General features: G+C 38.6%; 1 protein-coding gene across 1 annotated transcript in view; it reads left to right on the forward strand.

Moving 5' to 3' along the window:
• FASN (fatty acid synthase) overlaps nucleotides 1–15,145 on the forward strand; it is a 56,386-nt gene that overhangs the window by 27,510 nt on the left and 13,731 nt on the right. Inside the window, exons 15-31 of the mRNA XM_070937629.1 lie at nucleotides 4,668–4,783; nucleotides 5,160–5,335; nucleotides 5,641–5,832; nucleotides 6,140–6,220; nucleotides 6,321–6,506; nucleotides 7,272–7,451; nucleotides 8,032–8,235; nucleotides 8,745–9,055; nucleotides 9,409–9,798; nucleotides 10,670–10,834; nucleotides 11,026–11,144; nucleotides 11,238–11,392; nucleotides 11,755–11,958; nucleotides 12,797–12,947; nucleotides 13,704–13,882; nucleotides 14,742–14,861; nucleotides 14,990–15,112. Of these exons, the coding sequence (XP_070793730.1) occupies nucleotides 4,668–4,783; nucleotides 5,160–5,335; nucleotides 5,641–5,832; nucleotides 6,140–6,220; nucleotides 6,321–6,506; nucleotides 7,272–7,451; nucleotides 8,032–8,235; nucleotides 8,745–9,055; nucleotides 9,409–9,798; nucleotides 10,670–10,834; nucleotides 11,026–11,144; nucleotides 11,238–11,392; nucleotides 11,755–11,958; nucleotides 12,797–12,947; nucleotides 13,704–13,882; nucleotides 14,742–14,861; nucleotides 14,990–15,112 (3,052 nt within the window). The remainder of the gene's footprint in view (nucleotides 1–4,667; nucleotides 4,784–5,159; nucleotides 5,336–5,640; nucleotides 5,833–6,139; nucleotides 6,221–6,320; nucleotides 6,507–7,271; nucleotides 7,452–8,031; nucleotides 8,236–8,744; nucleotides 9,056–9,408; nucleotides 9,799–10,669; nucleotides 10,835–11,025; nucleotides 11,145–11,237; nucleotides 11,393–11,754; nucleotides 11,959–12,796; nucleotides 12,948–13,703; nucleotides 13,883–14,741; nucleotides 14,862–14,989; nucleotides 15,113–15,145) is intronic.

A 15,145-nucleotide genomic window follows, 5' to 3' on the forward strand; every position in this document is an offset into this window, starting at 1 on the left:
TTCTAGGCTGCTTTAGTATGTTTTACTATGATGACTTCATTTATTGTGTTTTGAGGCCATGAAGCTTGGAATTTGATTTCCAAAATGTGCTTCAAGGGACATAAAAACATGAACTTGGTTCTTGTCTGCAGCACCATAAAACAATTGCATGTTTTCCTGGGAACATGTAACTGCTCTGAAATACTTTGTGGCACAGCCCTGCCTCCCCCTGTTTCAGAGTACAGATAGTCCTCGACTTACGACCGCAATTGAGCCCAAAATTTCTGTGGCTAACTGAAACGTTTGTTAAGTGAGTTTCCCCCCATTTTATGATCTTTCTTGCCACAATTGTTAAGTGAACCACTGCAGTTGTTAACTTAGTAATGTGGTTATTTATTTTATTCATTTTAGGAAATTTATATTGCTACCTATTCGCACACGGCGACTCAAGGCAGCTTACAGGAATATAAAAACCTCATATATAAAACAATAAAACTAATAAAAGAGAATAATCACATAATAAATTAATAAAATAATATAATAACCCCCCCACTCCAGCGACAACACGTCACACAAGCCATTTAATGGGCTCCATCCCACTCTGGATTCCCCAAGCCCACTGGCAGAACCAGGACTTCAGCGCCTTCCAGAAGAGTGTTAGAGTGGAGGCCATTCTAATCTCTGGAGGAATGATGTTCCAGAGAGAGAGAGCCACCACGGAGAAGGCCCTTCTTCTGGGTCCCACCAGGTGTATCTCCCTCAGGGATGGAACCTGCAACATTCCCTGCCTCCCTGCTCTGGTGGGTCGGGTAGATGTGACCAGCAAGAGACGGTCCCTCAGATAACCTGGTCCCAAGCCATGAAGGGCTTTAAAGGCGACAACCAGCATCTTGAATTGCACCCGGAAGCAAATTGGCAATCAATGCTGCTGCCGCAGGAGAGGTTGTTAAGTGAATCTGGTTTCCCCATTGACTTTGCTTGTCAGAAAGTTGCAGAAGGGGATCACATGACCCTGGGATGCTGCAAGCATCATAAATATGAACCTGTTGCCAAGCATCTGAATTTTGATCATGTGACTACAGAGATGCTGCAATGTTGTAAGTGTGAAAAACGGTCATGAGTCCCCCTTTTAGCACTGCTGTAACTTTGTAAATTGAGGACTACCTGTAGAAGGAAGAAGAGTGTTTCTGACTTTGTGAGAAGGACCTGATCAACAGGGAACAATGCAGGAACAGTTCCTGAACAGATATTGGTGTAATTTTGTTGCCTCTCCGGAAGTCACAGGGAGATGGCAAATGCCGCAACTGTACCTCATGTGGTATAGCAGCAAGTTGGTTTCTTCACTGAGCATTGACACAGATTTGTAGTTGTATGACATTTTAGAGTTACAGGGTTTTATAAGCACTACTCCCAGCATTGCATCAAAAGTTATTTGTGTTGCTTTAGAAGAGCTGTGCTTTAATCCATTACCTCTTCCAGTGCTACTCCTGCCATTTTTTCAGGGGCCATTCTTATAATCAAGGAGCAAGGAAAATAATTGTTTGTTTCCTCAACTTCAGATCCATCTATCAAGAGTTGACTGATAAGTAAGGAAAGCTCTAGAAAGCAAACTTTGAAAAACCTTCTTGATTAAAGTTCTCAAACATAACTAGTCCAATCTCTGAATTGGACTAGTTATATTTGAGAACTTTAATTGTGAAGATTTTTTCAAGGCAGCACCCTATTATCTTCTTATATGGACCAGATTCAAATCAAATCTGCAGATGCCAAAAATGTTTGGCCAGAATATTACTTTCCAAATACTTAAAACCGCTTCCTATAGGGAAAGCTAATAAAGAGAGGAAATGAATATGAAAAACTTGAAAGTATCTGCATTGACTAGTTTAAGATAAAAATAGATGAAGGATTTTGTAGACTCATGCTGCTGATAATATTCAGCAATGAAATAAAATAAAAACTTACGTTAATCAAAAGGACAGAAAAGCACTTGTTTAAACTAATGTTAGGGAACTATATTAAAAGCACTGAATAGGCCCTGGGCAAATCAGAACCCTTTGGCTGCTCCTGAAGAGTAATTTCTGTAAGCATCAGAGTCCCAGTGTAGATAATCCCCTTCATACTTTGGTTAGTGGATCAAAAGAATAAAGAAACAGCTGCTGTATTTTTAGTTGCTTGAGAAAATGCAGTGAACTGTTTATATAAGCTGTAAGTAGAAACTCCCATATCCTATATGCACTGCTGGATAAATCATGATCAGAAGACTGTCAACTTATTTGTTCTGCCCATCTTGGCCTCTTTCATATGCATTGGAACCCCTGCACACAGGTTAATTACAATAAGGAAGGTTGAGACTGAAAAAGAAAGAGAAGAGGCCAGACCTGGTAAAGGCTGTGAGGCAAAGTACATTTACACCTTTGCAGGATTGAACATTCGATTCTTCAGGCTGAATAGATTTTCTTTCTCAAGAGAAAAAAGGTAAAAAGGACAAGTCATTTAAACATCCAAAGACAGAGAAAAGTCCAAAAAATGACTTGCTTCATGCAGTTAGACTGACGGAGAACCAGAAGGCAAGATGCAGGCCTCATCAGGAGGGAGGGAATAAAATAGCTTAGATCTGTGATGGCGAACCTATGGCACATGTGCCACAGATGGCACGCAGCGCCCTCTCTGTGGGCATGCAAGCCGTTGCTCCAATTTAGCTCTGCTGCACATGTGCGCATCTCCCGCCAGCCAGCAGATTGTCGGGGCACACACGGGGTACATGCAGGGGGCCGCGTACGCATGCATGCAAATGGGCGTGCGGGGGGCACATGCATGTGCGGGCCCCCACGTGCATATGCAGCACCCACGCACACTGCATTTGGGGGTTTGAAGACATGCACGTGCATTTGCGCACGTGCGCACACTTTGGGCCCTCGATCCAGAAAACGTTAGCCATCACTGGCTTAGATAGTTGTGAAATATCGATCTAGGGAGAAGAAGGTAAATGCAACACTGGTTTAGATTGTGCAATCTGAAAGTACAGTTGTGCAACAGATATTAAGCTTGGTTGTGAGTTTGGATCTATTTGGCAGTAAGCTTCTTTTCCAGTTTTTCCAGTCCAGTGTGCAAATTACAGTCTAGATGTATTATGTAAAACATAACCTGGAAAATGATGTAGCTATTCTAAAGGTGTTACTGGAAGTTTGGTTTCTGATGCTTGTTCTGAGTTTTTTCTTTAATCTTACTGCTGCTGACCCAAAGGTTCATTTTCAAGAGGCAACTGGACTTTCTGGAAAGTCCAGTTGCCTCTTGAAAAAGCACTTTTGGGACAACCATGACCTGGATGACTGAGAATCTCCATTGATATTTACTGCTGCTGAGTTTATGTATTTGCTGTCTTTCCTGTCAAATACAGTGAATAAAAATTGGAGGTGGTCTTAGCCAATTTCACTTTTCCTCTGCAAGCCTTCTAAGCTATTCTGAGAATTAGATGTGCTCTTTAGATCAAAATCAAGGTCATTTCAAATCCAAGCTGTTCTATTTTATACAATTAATTTGCAATTAAGGGACCATCACCTTTTCTTAAGGTGGCCTTTTTGGGCATGTATTATTTTGCCACTCTGGGGCTCCCAGGCAAGACTTTTATTGTTCAGTGCCCATCCCTTACTTAGGGAATTTTCATCAGGCTTCCTGGTGTCTTTCTTTTATCATCCTTACATATGTTTACTGCTTCTCCTGTCTGAGCTAGCAGCCCAGAGCCTCTTGATTGGCAGTGCTAAGATCTTGGCAATTTGCCTTGCCAAATACTTCTGGTTTCTATGATAAAGTGAAGAGCAGAGGAGTTCTTGCATGGTATTTCAATCAGAGAGTGCAGAAACTGTATCTGGACGTTGTGCTATCTGATTGATTTGAAATAACATAATACTGGATTCTGGATTCTCCCGTTTGTTTTTTTAAACATTGACATAAAATGATGACATTTTACTCACTTTTACCAAAAATTAAGCCCTATTTTATTTAAAAGGGCATTCTCCCAAGTAATATCTACTGCTGCTGAACCGAAAAATTTGGGGGGAAGAACAATAATGGGGAGGACAATAGGCTCAGGACCCAAACTAAACATGTGCTCAAAGACATAGAAACTCTCAGAGCATGTTTATACTTTCTATGTCTTATCTTACATGTCTTCTGGTTGGGGGAAGTTGTAGTTCCAGTAAAAATGAATTAGAATTTGCAAATCTTACATTACTTTCTTCTAAAGTAAACTTCTTGTTAATCCTTCTGAGAAGTCCTGACTGGCTGTGTGTAGGAAGCTCATCAAAAGGCATTATTATTTTTTTACCATGCAGTTTGTAAACGTTGGCAGAATATAATGGATACAAGGAGTTTTTCTGTCAGGTCAGCAATAGCATTGACAATCATTTCCCACCCCCCTTACACTGTACTTATACCTTACCACACAGGCAGCTTTTCCCAGCACTTATATAGTGGCAGAAAGAGCCATCTGTTTACTAAGTAAAATGAATGATTGTCTTAAAATTATTTTTGCTGTTCTCTTCAACTATTTCTTCTTCATGCCATGCCCTTGTTCCCCGGTCTCATAAAAACTTGCCTGACAGAAGTTGACAATCATAATTAATGAAATCTTTTGGAACTAGGAAATGTTTAACTTTTTCTGATCATTTTTGTAATCTCTAACTAACTAGGCAATCCTGAAAAGATCGTTGAAACCAACCTGCACCATTTTACCTTTGATGAGGAGGGAACACAAGAACAATCTGGAATTTTTCCTGACAAATGTTGGAAAAATCCACTTGACAGGGTAAGGGAATGAGTGAAAGGTTAGCGGGGAATATAATGGCCCAAATTTCATAATTGGATTGAATTGAATAGTACTATTATTTGTTTTGCCCCAGCTACTTTATATGACTATCCAAGAAATAATTAAAGGTCTGAGGAAGAAACCTGCATTTCTAATTACGCTAAGATAATGGAAAAATGGATTGTGGCATTAAAAGCATTCTGTATTATTTACATATAAATGCTACCATTAAAAATCAAAGTTTTGTTTGTGTTGCTGCAAGAGTATCAATAGAAGGAGTCATGAAGGAAAAGTAAAACTCATTTTCCAGGAGCTACTATTCTTGCCTCTGAGTGATGGGTACAATTTTCACAAATTTTTGTTTTTCTTTTCGTAGAATAAATGTCCTGGCAAACAATCTGTTTCCACGCGTTCAATATCCTGTTCCAACCGGAACGCCACTTATTTCTCCTTATATTGCTTGGGACCACAGCCAGATCTGGGATGTCCCAAAACCTGAAGATTTTCCAACAGGGTCTGGAGGTTCTGGAGCAGCAACAGTCTACAATATTGGTATGTACTAGAAGTCAAATGGCTTCTTTGTTTGACCCCCACTCCAAAAAGAAAAAGAAATTTGAGTGGGATTTTAACAATCTCAAGGGAAAACATGTCCTAGTCTTTGTGTCACTTTAGTAGAAGAAGTAGATGGGAAGCAATAAGAATCAGAGAGCTGTTTTCTTTGAGACATCTCTGACACCGAAGCTAGGGTAAGAGAAAGTGGGCACAGATTGATTCTTGGTTATGGGTAAGAGATACCAAAGCCAGGTTCGTAAGAAAGTTCTAAAATTTCTATATTGTTTTTCTATTGTTGTTAACAGATGTGAATCCTGAATCCCCTGAGCATTACTTAGTGGGCCATTGCATAGATGGCAGAGTTCTCTATCCGGCAACTGGTTACTTGGTACTAGCCTGGCGCACTCTAGCACGCTCCCTGGGAACTACGATAGAAGAACTGCCTATCATGTTTGAAGATGTTACAATCCACCAGGCAACAATACTTCCCAAAAAAGGTGAGAGTAATAAAGATTGCTCCATCTTAAATATTGTCTGATCGAGCTGATTCCTTGAAATGTTCATTGATAGTGTCTGGGAGATCTTATTTTTTTAATCTGTTTATTTTTATATGAACTGGAATAAGATGAAAGATGGAAGATAAATTTTAAATGACTTATCAATGCAGTACATATTCCTTTATTTGGTAGCAGAGAAATATATGTACCATAAATACAAACAATGTACCATTTCTGCTTTCTTTATTTTATTCATATATGATACTTGAATGTAGAGTCAACTCATTAATTTCTGCCTTCCTTTTAGGCTTAACACAGTTGGAGGTGAGACTCATGCCTGCTTCCCAGTGTTTTGAAGTATCTGGAAATGGAAATCTGGCTGTGAGTGGTAAGTAAATAGTATCAGTGAGTGTGTTAAAAAAAAAAGGAAATACTGACTCTGCCTGCTTATTGACTCTTTTTTCTCTTCTATCTACTGGATATACCAGGAAAAATTTGCATTTTGGAAGAAACTGCTCTCAATAACTTTCGAAACCAACTTATTGATTTGAAAAACCAGCCAAATCCCTGCTCAGGAATTAGTTTATCAAAGGGGGACATTTACAAAGAGCTTCGCCTTCGTGGCTATGATTATGGGCCAACATTTCAAGGAGTCATGGAATCCAGCAGTAATGGTAACAACATATCTAAATAGAAATCAGCATTACTATTTTATTATGGTTGGTCCTACAATCAGCTAGATGTTTAGACTGGACTTGGCATTTTTGTTCACCTACTGAGTCCTTCCCAAGGACAGGTAGATGTTGTTGTTTGATAGTGTTAAAGACATTCTTACGAGATGTAAGCTTTCCAAGTAAAGCTGCCTTTTGCAATTGACTTTATTATAATTCGTTTTCAAGATACTACTAATGTGGCTATTACTCCAACAGAATATCAAAATATTTAATTGGCTTCAACTTTAAAATTAATTTACAATATTAATAATTTTTATTATATTGTTCTATTATTTTGTAATTGCTTGAAAATTTTTTGAAAGGAAATAAGGACTGTATAATTTTAATTATTCTAATAAATAGAAAACTGTTCTAATCTGGTGCTTTCAATGTGTTTGCTGACAGCTCCCATAATTATTGCATAACATGTCTGGAATTATGGGGAATGCAATCCAAAATATCAGCATTTTACTAGATTAGGAAATCTGACTGTGAGATGAAATGAATTTATAATCTAAGTACAGAAATACAAATATTTTCTTGGCAACTAGGGAAAATTTTGGGAAAAGAATGGTAATTGGGGACATTTTGGAGAAAGCAGAGTAATTCTGTGTTGTAGTGCCTATGCTTTTCTCCTGCATTTTCTTTTCTTTTCTTTTTTTAACTTCTTACCAAAACTGTAGTGGCAGGGGTGTTCTGTGCTAATTAGATTATTTGCCATTGCAGGAAATTCTGGCAAGATTTTGTGGAATGGGAACTGGGTGACATTTCTTGACACCATGCTGCATTTGATGATTTTGGGGGAAATGGGACGAAATCTGCGACTGCCAACCAGAATCCGTTCAGTGTGCATTGACCCAAAACTACATCTAGAATTTGTTCAGAAACACACTGAAGAGACTGAAGGTAAAGAGCATCTTGCCATTTATTTTTTATGTGGCTCCTTTAAAAAAGCCAACATATTAAATTGACTGTCCCAGCCTAAAGTTGTAGGATAAATTTTGGGGAGCAAAATTAATAATTAGTACAGGTAGTCCTTGACTTATGGCCACAATTAAGCCCAAAATTTTGGTTGCTAAGTGAGACAGTTAAATGAATTTTGCTCCATTTTATGATATTTTTGGCACAGATGTTAAGTGAATCACTGCACTTGTTAAATTAGTAACACAGTTGTTGAGTGAATCTGTCTTCCCCATTAACTTTAGGCAATTACATGACCTCAGGACACTGCAACTGTGATAAATATGAGTCAGTTGATCACATGACCATGGGGATACTGCAGTGGTCGTAAATGCGAAAAACAGTCATAAGTCGCTTTTTTTCAGTGCTGTTGTAACTTAGAACAGTCGTTATACAAACTGTTATATGTCAAGGACTACCTGTATCCAGAATTTCTTTGTAGCCCAAAGACTGAATTCTAAGAAGTCCTTTTTCTGATTGGTTTTCTTTTCCAGTGCTGTCCATTGACTATTTCTTTGCCTTGTAGTTTTAGATGTTGCAGTGGACCGTTGCCTTGATACCATTACAGGAGGAGCTGTCCAGATATCTGGTCTTCACTCCAGCACAGCTCCCCGGCGACAGCAGGAACAGATTCCTCCCATCCTGGAGAAATTTTGTTTTGTGCCCTATGATGAGAGTGGCTGCTTATCCTCTGATGCCAAGCTTCAGTCTAGTTTTGAGCACTGCAAAGGTAAAAAGTTCCTTATGTTTAGAGGAAATTTTGATAGGATATTCCCTGTAAACCATAAAGAAAGAGTTATCACTGCACATTCTGTTTGGGTCCTAATGGAAATTTCTGTCTGTTTCAGATTTTGTGACTTTAGGAGGCAGTTTGTCCCACCCTGCCAGGGCCTTCTCAACTCAAATCCAGGGTGAAAAACAGGCCTACCAGGCCTACTGGTAACCTTTTTGCCATTGTGTGCCAAAAGCAGGGGGAGCGCAAAGGGGGGTCACACGCACATGTGCAGGGAGGGCACGGGAGGGAATTGAATCATGGGTGTGAGCACACGCATGTGTGACACCCACCCCCATGCTCCCCCTGCTTTTGGCACGCGACAGCAAAAAGGTTAGCCATCATTGACATAGAAAATTGTTGCTGAATTAAATGCGTTTTGTGAAAAACAGTTAGTGGTCTGAACTAGATTACCGGAAGAAACCACCACTATAAAGCATTTTATACCTTGGTTCTTTTCTTTCCAGTGCTGATCCAAAACCTACAGAAGAAGATAGCAAAGCATGGAGTCAAGATAGCAATACCTGGGCTGGACACTCTCATGAACTCCACACAAGCCGAAGTTGAGCAGAAGGGTCTTGCTCATATTCTTGCTGAAATCTGCCGCCTAGAGCTAAATGGAAACCTCTATTCAGAACTAGAACAGGTTGTGGCTCGGGAAAAGCTGCATCTTCAAGAAGATTCTCTTCTCAACGGTTTGCTGGATTGTGCTGAATTGAAGACTTGTGTAGATGTAGTGCTGGAAAATATCACCAGTCACAAGATGAAAATCATAGAGGTAACTATGAAACAATTCTACAGTCCCACTTGTTCTTTCTATGGGTGTGTTTCTCCCATGCATTAATACCAATAGTCTTTGCTTAACGATCACATTTAAAACTGGAAACTAGGTCATTAATTGAAGCAGTCAAGTGAAACCGTGACTGTGCTTATGCTCGTACTTGAGCTTTCCTTTGCTTTAAAGACTGAAAAGGTAGTAAACACAAGGATTGGTCAAAAGTCACTTTTTCATCACTGCAACTGCAAAGAATTGCTAAACAAGGCAGTTGCTGAACAAGGACTACCTTTGTGTTTGTGTCTGTATACCTACACACACACAAGTACACACACACTTTTATTCTGCTCTTTCAGGCTCTAGCAGGAGATGGACATCTATTTTCACGAGTTACAAGCATCTTAAACACCCAGCCTATGCTGCAACTAGACTACACTGCCACTGACCGAGTACTAAAAAATCTGGCATCACACGAAAACGATTTGCAGGAAATCGGTGCCTCTATGGAGCAGTGGGATCCTGCCAGTCCTCCTTCTGGAAGTTTGACAAATGCTGATCTCCTAGTATGCAACTGCTCACTGAATGCTCTCAGCAAGCCGGCCGAAACACTTTCTAACATGGCAGCCACAGTGAAGGATGGTGGTTTTATCTTATTGCACACTCTTCTGAAAGGAGAAACCTTAGGAGAAATAGTTGCTTTTCTCACATCCCCAGGGCTTCAAGATAAACCGGGCCTTCTAAATCAGGTATGAAATACACCCTCCTATTTCTCTACAGCTGCTTCAGAATGGTGTTGTCCAGCACTCTTCTGGTTGGGGAATTCTAGGAACTGCCAACTCGGCACATCTATCTAAAAGATGTCAGATAGGAAAATATTTTTTTTCTTTTACATTTCAGAGGGGGAAAATTCATAGTGTACTCTAAAAGGCTTTTAAAGTCTAGAGCAGAGTAGCCATAATCTATTTAAATAACTATTAGTCATGTCACTATCTACCTCAGACTGACAGGAATAAAAATCTCTCATCCATCTTTCCAAAGATTAGAAAAGTGACTCTTCACCTTCCATCATAATATAAGGACAGTAACCTGGAAAAAGACCAAGCTCTGATCCTAGTTACCTGAGTGACATACTTCCTACAAGAATTAAATATGAAAAGAAACCATTTTGATAGATCCAGTAGGTACAGTGAAATTGACTAAGGTGGAGGAGGGACAATAGACTGATAGATGAATGCTTGTACACATCAGTGTGAAAGATTTAGGCTAAAGCTATCCCCTATACATTAATAATTCAACTGAATTCTCTGAGATTTACTTTTGAATCAATATTAGACAATAAAACATAATTTTAAATAGGTCTACTTCACAGGCTCCCAAGCCCTAGATTATTCCATACAAGTTACCATTAAATATATTCTTAATGGCAGGTTAGTGATGTAGAGTTGTAGAAGTAGTAGGTAGGTTAAAGGTAAGAGCATCAGTAAGAAACTAAATGATTGACAACAGAAGGACAGTACCCTAACGTTTGTTTATTAAACAACAAATGAGAAAGATTACTCTTCAAGAATCACATGACTGGGTGATTTACTGTAATTCTAATTTTCCTTGGTTTGGCAGGTAGAATGGGAGAACTTATTTAAGAAGGCTAGTCTAAATTTGGTAGCTGTGAAAAGGTCTTCTTTTGGTGCAGCGATCTTCTTATGCCGCCGACCACTTCCTACCAAGAAGCCCATTTTCCTACCGGTGGATGAAACCGATTATAAATGGGTGGAACCTTTGAAGGTAAAAACTGAGGAATACTTGGTTTTCTTTCTTCCTTCTAAAGTTTCCCAACTAAATTTTAACAGCAGTCAGTTAACAGGATTTCAACTTTTAGTATACAAATCCTGTGAAATTTGAGAGTTGTTATTTTCATATTATGCATTTTGGAAATCACTATTCCATGACAACTAAATAAGATATTTCTCTTTCAGCAAATGCTAGCAGAGCCTTCTGAACACTCTGTGTGGTTGACTGCAAATAACTGTGGTACTTCTGGAGTTGTTGGTATGGTGAACTGTCTCCGTCAAGAACCTGGTGGACACAGGATCAGGTAGAACAATATAATATTTAGTAACACTATACATTTCTTAAAATTACTTGGGAGAAATAAGGAATAGGCTAAACGGTGTATTTTACTTCCTAGGTGCCTCTTCATCTCCAGTCTGAATGCTGCTTCTCCTAGCCCACCCACCAACTCTTCTGCTAAAGAAATGCAAACAATTCTGCAGAATGATTTGGTCATGAATATTTACCGTGATGGAAAATGGGGCTCTTTCAGACATCTCCCACTAAAGCAAGGTGAGTTTTATTACAAAATGTAGAATGTGCTCACAAAAGAATAGTTGGGGGTGGGGAGAATATTTGCTCCACCGTCTCTCACTTAATCTCTCTATTCTTTATAAATGTAAATAATCTTCTGGTGACACTTGTCTCAGTTTTGGGTAACAGTGAATGCTTTTTCAGTACAAATGAGTGGTGTGAATTGTCTTATAATGAGTTTACTTTAGAAACCCAAAGCCTTGGGAATGTTAGAATGGAATGTTCCATTCTAACTAATTAACTCAGGCTTTTCCCAATGTTTAAGGAGGAAAATAGGTTTGTCACATTTGCACCTGTAAAATGAAAGAATGCTAAATTGTACATCTCCCAATCTCTTCCAGCTCAATCTCAAGAGGTTACTGAATATGCATTTGTGAATGTTTTGACACGTGGGGATCTTTCCTCTCTTCGCTGGATTTCGTCCCCACTTCAGCATTTCTGCACAAGCAATCCCAATGTCCAACTGTGCAAAATCCATTATGCATCTCTAAATTTCCGAGACATTATGTTGGCCACAGGAAAACTCTCTCCAGATGCTATTCCTGGTAAGTTGCTTTTGTTTTAATAGAGGCTTTGCAGTATTTTAGTTTGCATGTGTTAATTCACCTGTTCCTTAGAGAAACATATTATATATTATATAGAAGTAGTTAAATGAAAGAGGTGCTTGCTTTAAAATTGAATATGGATAACTAGATAAAAACACAGCACAGTACAGTAATAGAGAACATGATGGTTTGCAGAAAGACCTTGAAAAGTAGTTAACAGTTAAATAATTTAGTGCTATGGCTTGTTACAAAGCAGCTTTGTAGCTTTGTATAAAAAACATTTCCAGAGACTCATCTCCACTTGAGTGTTCTTAAATTATTGCCTAATGATTAGAACCCATTGTCAGGATGAGTTTTAAATGGTATTAAAGTTATGGAAATATAAAAGTTTTCTATTATTTATGGGTGTCCTAAGATAAACAATTTTATCTTATATATTTTCTTCATAAACTGGATAAATTCTTTGGCTAAGATAGTATAATATATGGCTTGATACAAGATATATGTATAGAAATGGTTAGAGAATGAATATCTTCAGGAAAGAAATTTGATATTAGCATGATAATGTTCTAAATTAGGTAAAGAATAGGATCAGATTGGAGGTGAGCTCAATCCTTCCTGAGTCTTATCCATATATAGGCTATTGCAAGAATAGGACTAAAATCTCCACACCCACCCCACCCCAGAAACTCTTTGAAGGAGCATTTTGGTGTCAAATAAAATATTAAGATCATTTTTAAATTAAGTCCACTTTCAAGTGGGATTCCTTGATGATGTGCCTATCTCGGAGATAAACTGCCTGCAGTTGGCACTTTAAAATGTTTAAAATTTTCCCCAGGAAATTGGACACTGCAGCAATGCATGTTAGGAATGGAGTTCTCAGGATATGACCCTGCAGGGAAAAGAATAATGGGTTTGCTACCAGCTAAAGGACTTGCTACAGTGGTAGACTGTGAAAAGAGATTCCTGTGGGAAGTGCCACAAAATTGGTAAGTGTAGTTACATTGCACTTCCTATTCTATCCCTACATTTGCAAAATAAATTGGGATTTAATGTAAGAAACATTATTGGTGACAGAACAATTTTTTTGTCTAATTGCATTCATCATACAGTGGTTTACAATCTGTCTTTTTCATTTCTGTAGAAAAACAGAATATTAGTAACTATTTCCCCACTTCTCTGTTTTTCCTGTAATTGCTTTTTTGATTGGGATATGTATGGGGAAGATGCAGAGCCTTTGATTTTATTGGAGCCCATCAATTTTTTACTTAGGATTCTTTTATCAAGCAGGGTAATGAATACCTGAGGAGTCTGGTAACTAAGTTTAAGAGACTGAATGGACTGTTAAAATATACTCTACTTTAAGAACTTTTTAAAATTACATTCTGGAAATTAACATGTTCAGATCTGGCTTATGTAAAGAAAAAATGTAGAGAGGAGGGAAAGTAACTAAGCAAATATTTTCTGGCACTAATTTTTCATTGCCACAACATTCTTATGATCAGCTGCTGCTATAGAAAGAATTACAAGTGGAGGATCTCTCATAGAGAGATTCTGCTTCTGGATAAAAAGATGCAGTTTTAAAACGGTGTCATTTGCACCAATAGTAGAATGACCCCTTGAGAAAGAAAAGTGCATATTCCAAGTGCCTCTCTTCCTCACAACAAGAGTTATGATGAAGATAGACAAGGGAGGCGGGAAATAGAAGTGTGAATGCCTGCAAAGAACTTCTTCTCATTTTTCAGGACCCTGGAAGAAGCAGCTTCTGTGCCAGTGGCCTATGCGACTGCTTACTATTCCTTGGTGGTTCGAGGAGGCATGAAGCAGGGTGACTCTGTTCTCATCCACTCAGCTTCAGGAGGTGTAGGCCAAGCTGCCGTTGCTGTTGCCCTAAGCATGGACTGCCAGGTCTTTGCCACTGTGGGTACGTAGCTTCCTTTTCATTGATTCAAACAAGTGCTTCAGCCTTTCTTTCTAAGAGCCCTTTGTAACCTTTGCTTTCTGCTCTAAAGAATGAAAACATAGGAAACAATGTGGAATAACCTCCCATCAGAATTTAGAATTACCCCTATCTGTTGACACTTTAAAAGTCTTTAAAATCCTGGTTGTTTTCCTGATCCTGCAGATCTGGATTTACTGTTAACTGGCCAAATATCTTGGCCAGTATTTATTTTGGATGTTTTTTTTAAATGTTTTTAATTGTTTTATACTTTTGGCATTTTAAGCAATTCAGAGCCATTGATTGAGATGGGCAGCTATAGAAATTGAATGAATAAATAAATAAGTTATTTGTTTTCAGAAACAAACAGGACTTGAAGAACTGAGAAAAACAATGTTTCTTTTACTCCTTAAACATATGTTTTATTTGATAATATAAACTAAACATAGGAGAAGTAAATAAGGACAGGTTGACTTTAAAAAAAAAGCATTGGAGTAGATTAATTTCTATGTCTCTTCAGCCATCATCATTTGCCAATTAATCAGAACAGTGCTGTGGCTGGCATTATCCAACAGTGTCCATGAAATGGGAGTGATCAAAATCAAAATCTTCAAGATGGCATATGTGATGATCTAAGTTCCACCACCCCTTTGATATCTACATCAGCATCACACTTTTACAACAAAAGGACAGATTTCCGTCACATTGTTGTAGCACTATCTTGCAGATTTTGACCCCACACTGTGGACGCTCAAAGCATTCTCTGTCTTCCTTAAAGGCCTCTGAAGAAGGAAGTGCCTGTAAGGTATTTGAATTGAGAGAAATACATTTTTCCTGTTTTCAGGTTCCAAAGAGAAACGTGAATATCTCCAAAAAAGATTCCCTCAGCTTGATGCAAATAGCTTTGCCAATTCTAGAAATACTTCCTTTGAACAACACATACTGAGAGTTACTAATGGCAGAGGTAAGTGTAAACGCTGGAGGCAATCATCCCGTTACAGTTTAGAAGTTTTAATTAGGCAAAGAGTATAGGTGATTAGGCAATGCAAATCTTGTAGGCTACTCTATTGACTTCGTTGAACATTTTTGCAGGTGTCGATCTTGTGTTAAACTCCTTATCAGAAGAGAAACTCCAGGCCAGCCTTCGTTGCCTTGCTCGTCATGGGCGCTTTTTGGAAATTGGCAAATATGACCTGTCTAATAACACACCTCTTGGTAAGATTTTTCAGCCTGAGTATCTATGTGCAG

This window comes from Pituophis catenifer, unplaced genomic scaffold (genome assembly GCF_029215685.1).
Source record: "Pituophis catenifer annectens isolate HBS135680 unplaced genomic scaffold, rPitCat1.0.hap2 SCAF_2, whole genome shotgun sequence".
Classification (NCBI taxonomy): domain Eukaryota; kingdom Metazoa; phylum Chordata; class Lepidosauria; order Squamata; family Colubridae; genus Pituophis; species Pituophis catenifer.